Source organism: Barbus barbus (assembly GCF_936440315.1).
Source record: "Barbus barbus genome assembly, chromosome: 32".
In the NCBI taxonomy this organism is placed as follows: Eukaryota; Metazoa; Chordata; class Actinopteri; order Cypriniformes; family Cyprinidae; genus Barbus; species Barbus barbus.
Genome location: NC_136760.1, coordinates 15,769,443 through 15,783,964, shown reverse-complemented (window position 1 = coordinate 15,783,964; position 14,522 = coordinate 15,769,443). Strand labels below are relative to the sequence as shown.

The 14,522-nt window shown below is 37.4% G+C and overlaps 1 protein-coding gene across 3 annotated transcripts in view; it reads left to right on the top strand.

Moving 5' to 3' along the window:
- The window catches only part of LOC306852335 (MAGUK p55 subfamily member 7-like), a 156,471-nt gene extending 146,393 nt beyond the window's left edge, over positions 1–10,078 (top strand). For 2 of the 3 annotated variants that reach the window (XM_079389072.1, XM_079389073.1), the window contains 3 exons: positions 511–619; positions 2,251–2,394; positions 7,710–10,057. In XM_079389072.1, coding sequence (XP_079245198.1) covers positions 511–619; positions 2,251–2,394; positions 7,710–7,889 — 433 coding nt within the window. In that variant the 3' untranslated portion in view covers positions 7,890–10,057. Of the gene's footprint in view, positions 1–510; positions 620–2,250; positions 2,395–7,709 lie in introns of all 3 variants that reach the window. The other variant, XM_079389071.1, reaches the window with a different exon arrangement.
- The last annotated feature ends 4,444 nt before the right edge of the window (positions 10,079–14,522 follow it).

Genomic DNA, 14,522 nt, shown 5'->3' with positions numbered 1-14,522 from the left:
CTTTCTAAGACGGATGTCCTAAAAATACACACCGGTGTTCTGTGACGCTGATCAGGGGGGAAAAAAATCAATGGATTGGATTGAACGAGAGGCAGATTAAATACTGGAAAAGTGTTTGTTTGTCTTTGTCTTCTCAAGAAGTCAAGTTACTCTTGCTGTTGGCATTCAAGCCTGACTGTGCTGCAAGGAAACAGGTGTTACTGATTTAAACTGTAACATAGAAGATTATATAAAAGAGCCTTGTGTCAGACTGTCTGGAATCGCCATGTGGGGAAGAATGCGAGTGATGGTGAACACACCATGCGTGTCTAAGCAGCCTTATACACTAAAAGCATCAGGACAGGCTGGGAGTAAATAATGGCTTAGTTTCCTGTCATTATACTGTCCATTGGCTTTTCTTTGTATTCTAGGGTGGGGTCACGTAGACCCATGGGCATTGCTTTTGCATTTAGAGCCATCAATCATTACATCAAACCTCTCCTGTTTTTTCTGTCTTTTCTTATGCCTCAGGTTCATTGAACACGGCGAGTATAAGGGAAACTACTATGGGACGAGCATCGACTCTGTACGTTCAGTCCTGTCCAAGAACAAAGTGTGCCTTCTAGACATACAGCCACATGTGAGTAACTCCTCAGATACACATTCTACCTCTCCATTTTACCTCCCTCTGCGTCACTCCATTCTTCAGTCTCTGTTCCAGATTTATTTTCCCCCCTTTCACAGGTGTGACATTCCACACTATTCCTACTGGATCTTTTCTGAGATCAGCGTGGTGTGTGTGTTTGAGTTTGCACTCATCCTTTTGGTCTTCAGGTCGGGCAGGAGATCTAATGTCATCTCTGCTAACTGTCCCACGTTTGAAGATTTCCTTAGGTTTTGTGTTATTCTGAGAGTAGTGTAGGGGAAAATGATTTAGTTGGTTGAGTCTTCGCAGAACTGTATCAGTGTCCACACTGAAGTCAGCGAAAGACCTTCATCACCTCTGCCTCAGACATCTTACCTTGGTGGTCTGAGCCTGGCTTCTCTCTTGGAGTAGTGAGAGAGAGAGAATAAGCCAGTGACATGGTTGTCTGTATTATGAAACACATTCTTAGTGTCAAGAACCTCTCCTTGTCCTTTGGTTCTTCTTTTTCTATACCTCTTATCTCTTATATTTCACACAGTGTGCCAAGTCTGTAAAACCAGGAGAGAGCTGTATCTGTTAGCATTCCCATTCATTTCAATGGCACAGACACCTTCAGTGGAGCAAGATATTTGTGAAAATTAAAATTATTTACTCACTCATTCCAGAGGTGTCGTTTCAAATCCTTATGCTGTTATTTTAGCTCACGGAATACAAAAAGAGACTTTTAAAAAAGGTCTTACATTTCTAAAGGACCATGGTTATCAAAATAAAAAAACACAATTTGTACAATTTATAGACCGTGTGTACATTATGATAGCTTTGTATGAAGAAGAGACTAAATTGACCAAATCTATATCCAGCATAGCTCTCCAATCTCAGTTGGAAGAAGGAACCAGAAGAATTTACAATTTTAAGAATTCAGAGTAATTTATATACAAATGTTTTTTTTTCTCTCCAAGTTGAAGCATAAATCTGATATGGAAATAATCTAAAATATAACAACAGCCAATTCAAATATGCTGTATGATATGATTTCAAAAAGTGTGATAATTTTGTGATAATTTTGTTGCTTTTTTGGCATTATGCAGCTTAACAGACCTTGGCCACTTTTTGCTACAGTAAATGATGTTGACATGTTTAAATTTTGAATGAATGATCCCCTTAAATGTACAGTAGCAAAAACAGGCTGTTTAATTATAGGGCTAGGAAATAATGGTGATTTTCAAAACTAGATCACAGCTATTGTGGAAAAATGCTATAAAACTTTACAATATGCTTTAAAGCCCATGATTAATTCAGTCAGTTGAAAAATCTCCAGACAAAAAATGTGGTAAAGTTCAGTGGTCTGATTGTTTTGAAGATTTCATCAGGATCTCGACTACCTGAAGTGTAATGTGTCTGACCAAAGAGCTTTATTTTCACTCATGGAGTCAGATCAGTTGAGCTCAGTGTGAATCAGCTGCTCTGTTTTCTGTCAAAATGTAACTGTGACTAACAGTAATAATGTACAGAAGTATCAATGTCAAACTAAATCATGATGGCATGAGTGATGCTGCTTTAATGACTGCGGTTCACCCTGCTCTCTTTATCTTTCTCCCCTTTTTTCCACATTCTCTCTCCATCAGACGCTAAAGCATCTTCGCACAGCTGAGTTCAAGCCCTATGTGGTGTTTGTGAAGCCTCCACCCATCGAGCGTTTGAGAGAGACCAGGAAGAGCGCAAAAGTCATCTCAGGCAAAGATGATAAGAACTTGTCCAAATCGTTCTCGGTAATATACACCACACACAGCTTCGACTTCATTCTGTCCATCTGTCAACCTCTCTCATCCTGATTGGATCTCTTTTCTCTCTCACAATAGGTTTTAGGTCGTGTTCACTAAGTTTTCATTCCACTATCTCACATAGTTCTTGGTGATATAAGAAATAGATTTCATCACTTACTGGCAACATTCACATCATTTATTATAGTCATTTTCCTTTTGGACCTTGCAAACAAATCCAGGTTTAGTGCTTTAACGTGTTTGTGTGTGTGTGTGTGTGTGTGTGTGTGTGTGTGTGTGCGTGCGTGCGCGCGCGCACCTCATGTGTATAAGTGTTTGTGTAACCGCTCCCCTGAGCATCAACCTTATATGAGACCCATGAGCTCACACTATACCTGTATGACTGCACTCAAAGAAAACACATGAAATCAATTAACACATACACCAGACCCTTACCCTGTCCTGCCGTTAGTTTGTGTTATGTGTGTGTGCAATATGGTGGTGAATATGCGAGGTATCTAATGACTTTCCCAGAGTTCAGCTCTTGCCTGTGTATCTCGCTGTGTGTCTGCACCGGGGCCAAGCGCGCTTGCTACAGGATAAGTGACCCCAGGAACCTGACTCCACCACACGCAGAGATGGCTTGATGCCGATTGTTACCGCAGAGACTTTCTATGTCGAATGTGGTTAGGAGCTCCAAACACGTGCTCACCTGTCAACCTGTTGACCCAACAAGTGTTCAAATGCAATAAATACTATTTTTCAGCCTTTTGCACAACACAAACTAGCAACAGTCACTCATGGCAATTTAGCACAGTGATTCAACTGAATGCTAATCATTTTAAAGTTATTTTGTATGCCTTTTGTTAGGATAGGACAGTAGTCAGGATAGGACGCTAATCAGTTTAACACATCAGCTTTGGTCTGTTTTATCCATTTTGATTTCATAGAAGCAAATTCTATCAGTCACACGTGTACCAACAGTTCATCTAGGCTGCAGTGTGACAAATGGATGCACAATATTGAAAAAAAAAAACTGACATTGTGATTATTTTGGAAATCCTTTTATTTTTTCCCAAATTTTTTTTTTTTCATTTACATTTTTCTAGATTAGTTTTTTTTCCCAATTGAATTTTTCTAGACTCTGTTTTAATGGTTAAATTAAACCAGAAACAATTTTTTCTGGTAAATTAATTTTTCTGGTAAATATTCCTTTAAAAGCCTTTTTTACACTGTCAAAATCAGTGGCTTCAGCGGCTCAGATGTTGGGGAGTAAATGACGTCTGCTATATTCATTATAATATCCAACTAAACACTTCAATCGCTTAATCGGAGACATTCTTGTCTTCCCCTGCACCGGAGTCGTAACAGCGCTCCGCTCACTCAGGGTGGGTCCAAGGTAAGACGGCCTTGTCAATCAACTATCGTGGGAGCAGTCTGCGTAGAACTACGTCATTCTGACAGGAATCTCAGAACAGCCTGATTTGAGAGAGGGGATTTTAAAACGTTTTTTTTTTTTAAAAACACTGAGTGGATTTTTGTCATTATAGGATGGATGTGTACACACACTTCCAACACACATTTATGCTCAAACAACTTGTAAAGTGAATTTTGCATCCAATGACCCCTTTCAGTAATGTATTTCTGTCACAGTTTCTTCAAGTTAAAATGAACTTTCATTTTGGCGGCTTGCTGTGAAGACCTTTAAGTTTCTGTTTGTATGATGATATTTTTATTTTATTTTTTTAAAGAAATGTTAGAATGCTCATGAAGTGACTCTCAGTAGTTCTACAGATTATGTATTAATTCATGTACTCATATTTTAAGGTCACACTTTAGAATGTGTAGTAAATTTATTCACTCATTCATTCACTCAGAGACACACAGAACATGCAGGATTCATATTTAAATAGTATTTTTGTAGCTTAATGTTGACAGGCACTAGTCCATATTGCACTTTGAATTAAGTGTTCTCACCTACTTTTAATTTATTCATCCAAAATTTGGCAAATTCCATGACATTCCGCTTTATACAATAAATCCCTTTCTTTCTTTTTTTTTACTGCATTCCATGATTCTTTTTTCCACATCACGGAAATCATAGGACCCTGTGTAAAGAATTACAGGAATTTTCACCCGATAACTTGAATAGCTATATTTGGGAAGAATTTTGTTGGGGAGTGCTTATGCATAAAAAAAAAAAAAAAAAAAAATATATATATATATATATATATATATATATATATATATATATATATATATATATATATATATATATATATATATATATATATATATATATATATATATATATATATATATATATATATATATATATATATATATATATATATATATATATAAATATAAATAAAAGCTGTGAAATGGATTTTTATTTGAGTGTAAATCATCATTTTAGGGTTAAACAATTTGGAAAAACATGAAAATAATTTACAGGAACCAACTGAAACCTCTTTCAGTAACCATAAATGGAGAAAAAAAGATTTCTTTCCACTTGAGCTTTGAGAGGCCATGTTTCCACTGTTTTTGACAGTGGGATATGATTATTTTCAATATGACTATATATGACTTTGAAGTATAAGAAATATATAGCAAGAGTACTGTTGTACTGTAAAATGAAGTATTTATAATAATAATAATTGCAGTTTTATTACATTTTTTTTCTTAATTTCCTAATTTTCAAATATTAAACCAGCATTTGTTTTTACGTTTTGACAGCAAGAAATATGTTCTTCCGGTTTCAAAGGTGAAGTAGCACTAGCACATAGTTTGTAGCTTAACTTTGAGACGCTGAAACACTGTATCATGAGCTGCTTGTGTGTACATGAACAGTGCTGAGCTTCACTCTTTTTGTAGTGATTTTAAATAAATCACAGCCTTCATGATTTGCCATCGTGTTAAACCATATCCCAATAATCCATTTTATTTTGATATATTGTGCAGCATTTATAATGCATTTCATTATTCTCATTTCAACAACTTTGAAACTAAATAGATGCTGGTCACATTAATTCAAACCACTGAATGTGTGATTAGACCACACAGTACTCCCCAAAGTTTTAAATTCCCCGAAAGCTCAAGGATTATGCCATTGTCAGTGGGAATGTTGCCCTGGCTATCTCTGTTATAAGAGGAACTGTACCAAAGGCTGTCCACACAATCCTCAGCAACTTCTGCCTGCTTTCAACAGGTCGCTGTGGGTACTAGTAAAGGGGAAAAAGAAAGCCTTCGTAGCTGGCCAAACTTAGCAAAAGTGCATTATAGACCTTGACAGTGTTAAAGGCACCCAGATTCAGCCTATTATAGGTACGTAAGAAAAATTGTGTTTGATGAAATGTCACAGACATATTTTATCCAGGACTTTGCAGTATTTCTGTCCCAGAGAGAGAGAGAGAGACGCTGCGTCTGTTAGAATCATGAACTTGAGCGCTGTCGGCTCTGTGCAAGAAAACAGGCATCCCTTTGTTTCTGTGAATCCAGTCTTCCATTCGATTGTTCTCCCTTTTAGTATCGCTTGTATAACATTAATGTGTAGAATATCAAAGTATCAATCATTCTCTTTTTAGGAGTAGCAAAAAAAAAACCTTGGAATTTCATAAAAATGTCATCAGAGGTGGAAGAGCAGAGGGTTTCATTGACTGGCATTAAATCGTCATAATGAGGAATGGAAACATAAGCTAAAAATTGGAGGATGTTTTTTTTTCTTCTTCTTTTTTTCTTGTCCTGTGCTCCGTGAAAGTCAGCCCAGTCCACAAATGAAGTGCCCTTACTTTGGGAATATAAAAACAGGGACCTCTTGACGACCCAGAGATGTCCTTTTTGAACTGGTTTAATGATAAGGGCAGGTGCACTTTATATGATCCAATAAAAATCGATTTTCCGGCAAGGATTGAGAGATAAGCAGACCTTACGCTGACTGTGGAGGGGGGGGGGAGCGACAGGCAGCTTAGTACTGAAGAAATTCTTCAGTTTTTGAAGAGGGAAGATCTGTATTTTGAATGAGAGAGCGCATTAGAACCTTTGGGAAATAAACAATCGGAAAGAAATGCAGAGGAAAAATAAATTTAAACCCTTGAAACTGATCAGATTTGGTAATAACACTCCCCTGGAGGCACAACATCTGTTATACCTCAATTAGCATGAGGTTTTTATTTGATGACAGAATGAAGAAAAAATATCTTCAGACCTTGGGCCAAACCTTTGACTATTTAGGCCAAATACAAGCTAATCCACCACGTTGAACCAGAGCTTTATTAAAGCCATGACCAAGTCAATGAACTGCGACTTTTGATGCATTCTGCCAATAACTGTCAGATTGAGAGACTGCTGTAATTTTCAGAACGCCAGCAGCTCTGTGACCCAAATGAAACAGAAATGCTGACTAAATCTCAACCCTTGATCAGGAAAGATGGGAAGGCTTCAATAGACAGTGGGAGGGGAAGTTGCACCATGGCTTCGTCAAGCCTGCAGCTGTCTTGTATGCTAATGCCAAATTCCAACATTTCCATACCTTACTATGTGCTTAGTTAGCTTCCCTGCAAAATTTCAAATGTTTTAAATCTGGTCAAAAGCTTCTGATTTAGAGTGGCGATATGTTTTATAGTGTCATATCGCTCTCAGTATGGGTTCCATGTTTATGTGTTAAGTGTATATTAGTAAAGCCACTCAAACCCTGCCATGTTCCTTGAGACTGGCACCAAATGCCAAGATTGCCCACATAAACACTTTAGGACCCACAAGCCCAGAAAGTTCAAAGGCCACTCTAGAAAGTCCATAACTAGCCTATACCAAGACTGTCATGTCATGAAAAGAGTTCTTAGTGGTGTGAGGTGATGTGTTTGTTATAAAGTATGTCTGATTTTAGGTTTTCTGCAATGTCAGTTTGTTTTGAATGGTAAAAATATTTAATGAATAATGACTCTTGATCATTTTCTTGGGCTTTTAATCACCAGTGTGTAACACATGCCAGGGTATAAAATTGCGGTCTGTTTATTCACTCCACTGTTCCTGTGATCAAAACCACTGGAGATTCAGACCTCAAACTATAACTCTAACTGTGTAGAACATTAAATATCAGTTTTATCTTTTATCACATGTTGATATTTTTGCATTTCTGCATCTAAAGCTGTTTTATTGTAAACAAAAAAGAATACTTTTTAATTAAGTCAATGTTGAGGGCATCTATGAAAGTCCTTTTTATAAGCTGTTTTTTTGAATACTGTGGGAAAGTGTGTGTTTGTACTTTTTTGGAGCATTTTTTTGTCTTTTAAAAATAACTTTGACTGAATTTGTTTGTTGTTTAGGAGGAGGACTTCCAGGAAATGATCACTACCGCTCAGATGATTGAAGACCAGTACGGTCACCTCTTTGAAAAGGTCATTGTGAACGATGACCTCACGATTGCCTTCAACGAGCTCAAGCAGGCGCTCAGGAAAGTGGAGACGGAAGCTCACTGGGTGCCCGTCAACTGGACTCATTCCTGAGTGTCAGCACAAAACAGGACAAAAAGAACAAGGGAACAAGGCGCCAAATTTGGGGGGAAATACGGGAAGGACTTAAGAACTGTGAAAGTTTTGTTTTATTGTGTATTTTTATTTTTGGCTGTAGATGGTGGCAGGGAAATATTTTAGTTGTCTTAACTCATCTGAAGTGGTTTATCTGTTTTTGGAGACTAAAGTGTTGTTTTTTGTCGTGGCGAATACAGCTGAACGGGTGTAACTGCACTCAGAAAGAAATTGTTTAGCCGCCGCTGAGTGTGTGTTTCTGACTGCCAATCAAGTGGTCTGGTGGTGTTGACCACTCCTTAGTGTATTTTTAACATTAGTTTATAGAAACCAAAGGGATGATTATTATTTTTCTGTGCTCAAAGTACACTTTTTTTTGTATTTCAGAACTTGTAGTCCATTGGCCTGTCACTCTGCAGCTAGTTTAATCAACACCGCATTAACAATATATATGGGGGGAGGGATCAAGTAATGTTCAGTAGGCCCAAAGTGGTTTTATTTAAATAGAAAATTTAATATATTTTGATATTTTTTGGACTTTTAAGCCCGTTCCCTGTTGAGATTTTTTTAAATTAAAATGTAAGAGTTGTGAGGATTTATTTAGCCTTTTTAGTAAGTGCTCATGGCTGATCAAAGCCTCAGGGTCCCTGTAGACAGAGCTTTTATTAATGTACGGTATAACCCGATGTGTGCAGAAGCTGACTTCTTTCTTTCAGTTCCATCTATCTGTTTTTCTCTATTCCCTTTTCCTTCCATTTTCATTTTACTTTATTGCCCAGTCCACAAGGACTAGCTGTTGTTGAGGGCAGGCATTTGGAAAGGACATATGAGGGAATGTACTCAGTCGGAGCTCATTAGTCAAGAGGATTGGAAGCCTAACAGCAGCACTTCCACAATTGAATCTCAGTGAAATTGATGTTAAATGGTAACCTGAAATGTTACAAAGCATTTCAGACAGGATTAGTTCAGCCAAAAATTTAAATTCTGTCGTAATTCAGTTCTATTGTATAACTTGGAGGACTTGAATATAGAACACGAGTCAAATGGACTTCAGTGGTGCTTTATTTTTGGTGCTCAACAGTCCCCTTCTAACATAACTCGTGTGTAACAAGTACAGAAAGAATGTCATATGGATTTGTAACCACTAGTGATGCTCTAAAATTTCAGCAACCTAAGACGGAAACAAAAAATAGTTTCCAGCCTAAATAGTTTTGATAGAACCAGTGACGTTTAATTAACGCTTCTCAGATGATGCATTTTGACTGTCACAATCTATTTTGTGCACCTAAAGGGAATAAGGTACTAAAGGGTCAGCAGTCTGGATGCATTTCAACATGAGAAAAAGAAAGCTAAAGTAAATAAAAAATAGTAAAATTTGTTCGACTGAAATATCAAGAGGTGGCTCATTTCTGAAGACTTTGACTCCTTTCATTTAATTTAATCATCTGAGAACATCGCACCCAGAAGTTACCCAAATTTAATTACCCAAGCTTTGTTTTTTTGTTTTTTTGGGTTTCGACTAAATTACAAATTTTATTTTTCAGTGTTATTGTTAAAAAAATAATTTTGGTGCATCACTAGTAACAACATGAGGGTGCGTAAATGTCGACAGAATTGTCATTTACTGGGTGAACTATAGGTGAAGTCTTTTCAGACATTAAAGGGATAAAGATATGTCACTCAATATGTGTTTTGTTGTCATTTTCTTCTTTTAATACATTGGTTTGCAGTCAAACAGTGTCAATCTCTCACTCTGTACTGTTAGTGTATTTAGTTTAGTCCTGCAATCCACATAAACACAAATCAAAATCAAGGTGCACTGAGGTTTGTTCATTTGCTTCACTGTTATGTTTGTCCTTGCCTTGTTTTTCATATATTTCTGTTTTTATTTTCATACAAAACAGATTCAAACCTTTTGGCAAGCTTCAAAGTCTTTCTTGAATGAAATATGCAAAGTGAATATTGAATCCTCTATTTGACTAATATACCTCTATATCTGGTTGTCTGTCCTCTGCCAAGTGGTCTCGGATGAATTTTGTGGAAGACTCATCTGAACAGCAGTTCATGTACCTGTATTGTTTCGTTCTGTCAGTGATCACGAGTTTACAACCTGTGCTCTTATAAAATATCTCCTCCAAATGGACATTAAATATGTCAGTCAGTTGTGTTCTGTGGAGAGATGTGTTTTTGTTCATAGTTCCATAATTAATAACCAGTGTTTCCTTTAATAGTTAATTCACATTCAGGCACAAAGGGCCAGCCGGACAGACTCCTCGCTCAGGACTCATTCACTACTGAGATCTCGCTGTCTGATGAAATGCCAACACAGCGACCCATAATCCTCCAGCTCCCTCTCCATCACACAGTCCTGCCGTTGCCGCTCAGAGCTGATAGTGAGCTGACTGATGAAAGGGATGGATGACATGAGACAGGAAGATGAACAGGGGTTGAGTGTAGCTGGCCAGGAAAGAGGTCACCATGTTTTTTTAAGATTGATAGAAGCCCACTTCATGTGTCACTAATTTCTTTTGTGTTTTCACCCTTGTTCTTAGTATTAGTAAAGGGAGAGTTCACCCAAATTACTCCATTTCTTCTGTGGAACACAAAAGGTGAATTATTGAAAGTTTTATTTTGGCTCCAGGGCAACATAACCATAAAAGTGGTCTATATGATTTGGGCAATGTTTACCAAGTGTTCTAAAGTCATACAATAGATAGACTTGTGAAATTTAAAACATTTTGACCTTTTTTTTTTTTTTTTTTTTTACGTGTTTGAGAGAAAGCGCCATCTCTGATCCATAAATGAACCATTCTTTTGAGTTGAATCTTTTTAACGAATCTGTTCGCCAGATTCACAAAACAGGTCTGAATCATTTGTTCATGAATCAGACAGATGCAGTTCTCAAGTTCAATGACTACACAGGTTGGTAATTGGTAAATAAAAATGTAAAGGTTCACCAAAAAATGTAAAAACTGTCACTTTTCTCGAAATATCTTTTTTTTTATTCAGCAGAAGAAAGTATGATAAATCATGCAGATTTGGAATGACATGAGGATGAGTAAACATTGTTTTCATTTGAATTGTGCCTTTAAATTTTGTTACGTTTCTCACAGACTTACATTATAGTGCACAGGTCATATGGACTCTCTTTATGCTTTTATTGTGCTTTTGGCAAAGGCAAGAACCAGAAAAAACAGGGCTTAAAACAAGGAAAGAGCCCAAAATGTCAGTGTTAAAACATTCTTGAGCACGTCCTTGCTCTCTTTTCCATCCATTTCCCCCTCACTTCTTTTCCTTTAGCCTGTCAAACACAGGAAGTGTGTCACAGGACTGCTGATCTGGTGAAGCGTGGGAATGCTGGGATGTTGTAATGCTGTTGTAATAATAATAAGGATGTGTTTGTGTGTGTCAGGTAGAGACCATTATACCAACCTCCTCTGATTACCATCTTTGTCGCAACAGGCCTGTCAGAAAGCCAGTGCCACTTACAGCCATGACGGAGCTCAGCAGGTTTGGCAGGAGTAAAATGAGGCAATGAGAGAGCGAGTCGGGCCGGAGGGGGAAAAGACAGACCGTCTACTTTAAACTTAATCAGCACTGGTGCCACCGTGCCTTAGCACTTGTCTGTCTGAAGCTGTGGCCATTGTGTTGAAAACGTTTTGATGCCTTGCTCACTTAGCACACCTCCTGATCTCTTTGAGGCAGATCCTGGGGTGAAAAGTCCAGCAGCCCCACTTAGTTTGTCTGTTCTCTATTCATTTAGTCTTTGTGGAGATTAATTTAGGTACCTCCATTTTTGTTTGTTTTCTCCATGTGTCAGAGGTTCTCAGGATTCTTTCAGAGTTCCCAGGGCTCTTGTGATGGTGCCACGCTTGGCTTTTCCTTCTTAGTTAAACCGTGCAAACGGTGTGGATGAATGATGGTCTGTTTCATTAGGAAAGGTTGTGTGTAGTATGTAAGCGAGACGCTCTCAGGAGGAGGGAGGAATGAGCGTCTTTATGTCTCAAGGTCGTGTTCATGACGTGCCCATCAAACAAACTAATGTTTGGCGTGTTTTTCAGAGAAACTCATGCATCCAGTGGCATCAAGGACATATTTTTGTAACTTTTTTTTTTTAATTGCTGTATGTTTTCTTTTACTTTTTTTAAACTATACCACTGTTCACAGCTTTGAGGTCTGTGAGTTTTTTATAACTTAAAGAATTCTCAAGGCTGATCATATTTATCAAATAAATATTGATTATGAAATACTAATTTAATTCCATTGCAATATATTTTAAAATGTAATTTATTTCTGTGATGGCAAAGCTTACTTTCTCGAGTCTTCGGTGTCATATAATACTTCAGAAATCATTCTAATATGCTGATTTTGTGATGAAGAAACATTTCTTATTGCTATTATTAAAATATTAAAACAGTTTTGCTGCTTAATATTTTTATAGAAAATGTGATGCCTGTTTTCAGGACACTTTGATAAATATAAAGTTTAAAAGAACATTATTTATTTATCTTTCTGTATTTTTTGCTACTTTTGGTGTTATATCTTATCATGTATTATTATTATTATTATTATTATTATTATTATTTAATAAATAAACCAAACTCGGTTGTCAATTTCAGTGATCGTAATACATTTATGATGTTTGGATATAAGTTGGCATTTTAGTTAACATTTAACACTTTAGTGTTTCATGAGGAAAAAGTTGTCAGTTTGAGCAACGTGTGTGTGTGTGTGTGTGTGTGTGTGTGTGTGAGAGATTTGTATTTATTTTTACCTACCTGCTCTGAAATCTGAGGGTATGCTTGGTCCATCAGTTTAAACAGGTATGACTCTTCTGCTTGCACCAACTTCAGCTCCTCAAGCATGAGGATATCAGATGAAGAATCAGTGTTCAGTATGTTTGACAAACCCTTTGTGCGTGTTTCTTTCTACGCTTTTAGCCTTGCATCAGTCTGTTTGGTGTTCTCCCGCAGCTGAGATCAGAGCAGACAGGAAAGCATGTAGTCAGATTAGGTTTCTGCCACACTGTCATTAATAATCAAGCAGCCCTGGAGAGGAACACGACCATTACCACTGACACATCTTCATTTGAATGAAAGGACCACGTTCCCCGCTTCAGTCAGTCTCTCCCTCTTGTTCTGTTATTTCCCACCACAACTCTTTTGCAGACCGTTATATTCACTATATGTCACTGATTAAGTCAATGATGTTGATTTGAAGATTATATACTGTACATTATCTTTCCATTCTGCATGCCCTCTCCAGGGAATGAAATCATCCCAAGCTTCTCTGGACCACAACGTGACTCAATATGAAGGTGGGGGAGCCAGAGGAGCATGGCTAAAATGAAAGCTCCGCTTTCCACTTTGTTTTAAAGTGAACCGTTTAGTAAATCCTTAAAAGGTTTCTTTCTTTTATCCAAATTGTCATGCCTCTCCTCTACATAAATCTCTGTAGAGTGTTGTGGTGATGACGTAGGCCAACCCACAGGTTAACATCACCCTGGTTCCCTTGTTTCACTCTGGCTTTTGGATTATTGCAGAAAATAATCTCTGTGGCCAACAAAAGTTTGATTCTTACATTTACATCATGATCATCACAAATCAACACAACTTTGATCAAATTTAAAGCCGAATTACAATCGAGAAGCAAATCTCTAACTGTGGCCTATAAACAAATTACGCCACAGCCACATGACTTCAGTGTCACCACCTTTAAGCTTCCAACAACTTTCAGTCTTTATTAAAATAATGAGACAATTTAAAAAAAAAAAATCCCTTAAAGTTTGTAAGAATAGTTTGCAGGAGTGAGATTATAAACATGCTGAGGCTGCAAAATTGGACTAGTTAGTAGATAAGTTTACCTGTTCAGCATAATGTTTAATGACCCCAACAACCTCTGTACACTGTAAAAAAAAATTTTTTAAGTTGTAATTTTTTACAAGCAAATACTATTTCAGTCGTCCAGTTAATGTCTTACTTCCCTTTGTAACTTAATTGTAAAATTTACTAACAATTTTTTTCAGTGTTGTAGCATCTACCTTTTTCAAGATGTTTTTTTTTTTTAAATCACAAAAGGGTATTATGTATTTTGTCGTAGAATAATACATTGAGCTTGTTTCACACATTCAACCAAAAACCTATTGACTTCAGAATGATACAACCAGAAGTTCTAAAATGCTGACTTGTTTCTGGGTTTTGACCTACAAAAATAAGTCATCCCTGCAGCTCTATTAATCAGGCCCTTTGTCCAGGGACCACAGAGTCGAGGAGTGAGAACCACAGAGCAAGCCATCCAATCCTGGTGTTTGAAACGTTTCTGCAGTGTTTCCCTCCTGCTGTGTAGATTATTAGAGGTCGAGGCCTCCTTCCTGATATACACTCCAATCATTTTGATTTAAAGGCCAATGTGAGGTTGTCTGGCCCCTTCTTCCTGATCCTGACCCCTCTCTCCTGTGGATGTGGTGCAAGCCTTAGTATTCTTCACTGGACTGGATGAGTTACACAGAGCAGAAGTGGAGGTGGATGCGTGGGTGGGTCACTGGGGTTAGGGGGTCTCTCTACTACTACTACTGAAGTTTGATATTCGTCCAAAAAGACACTCTGGAGGGAC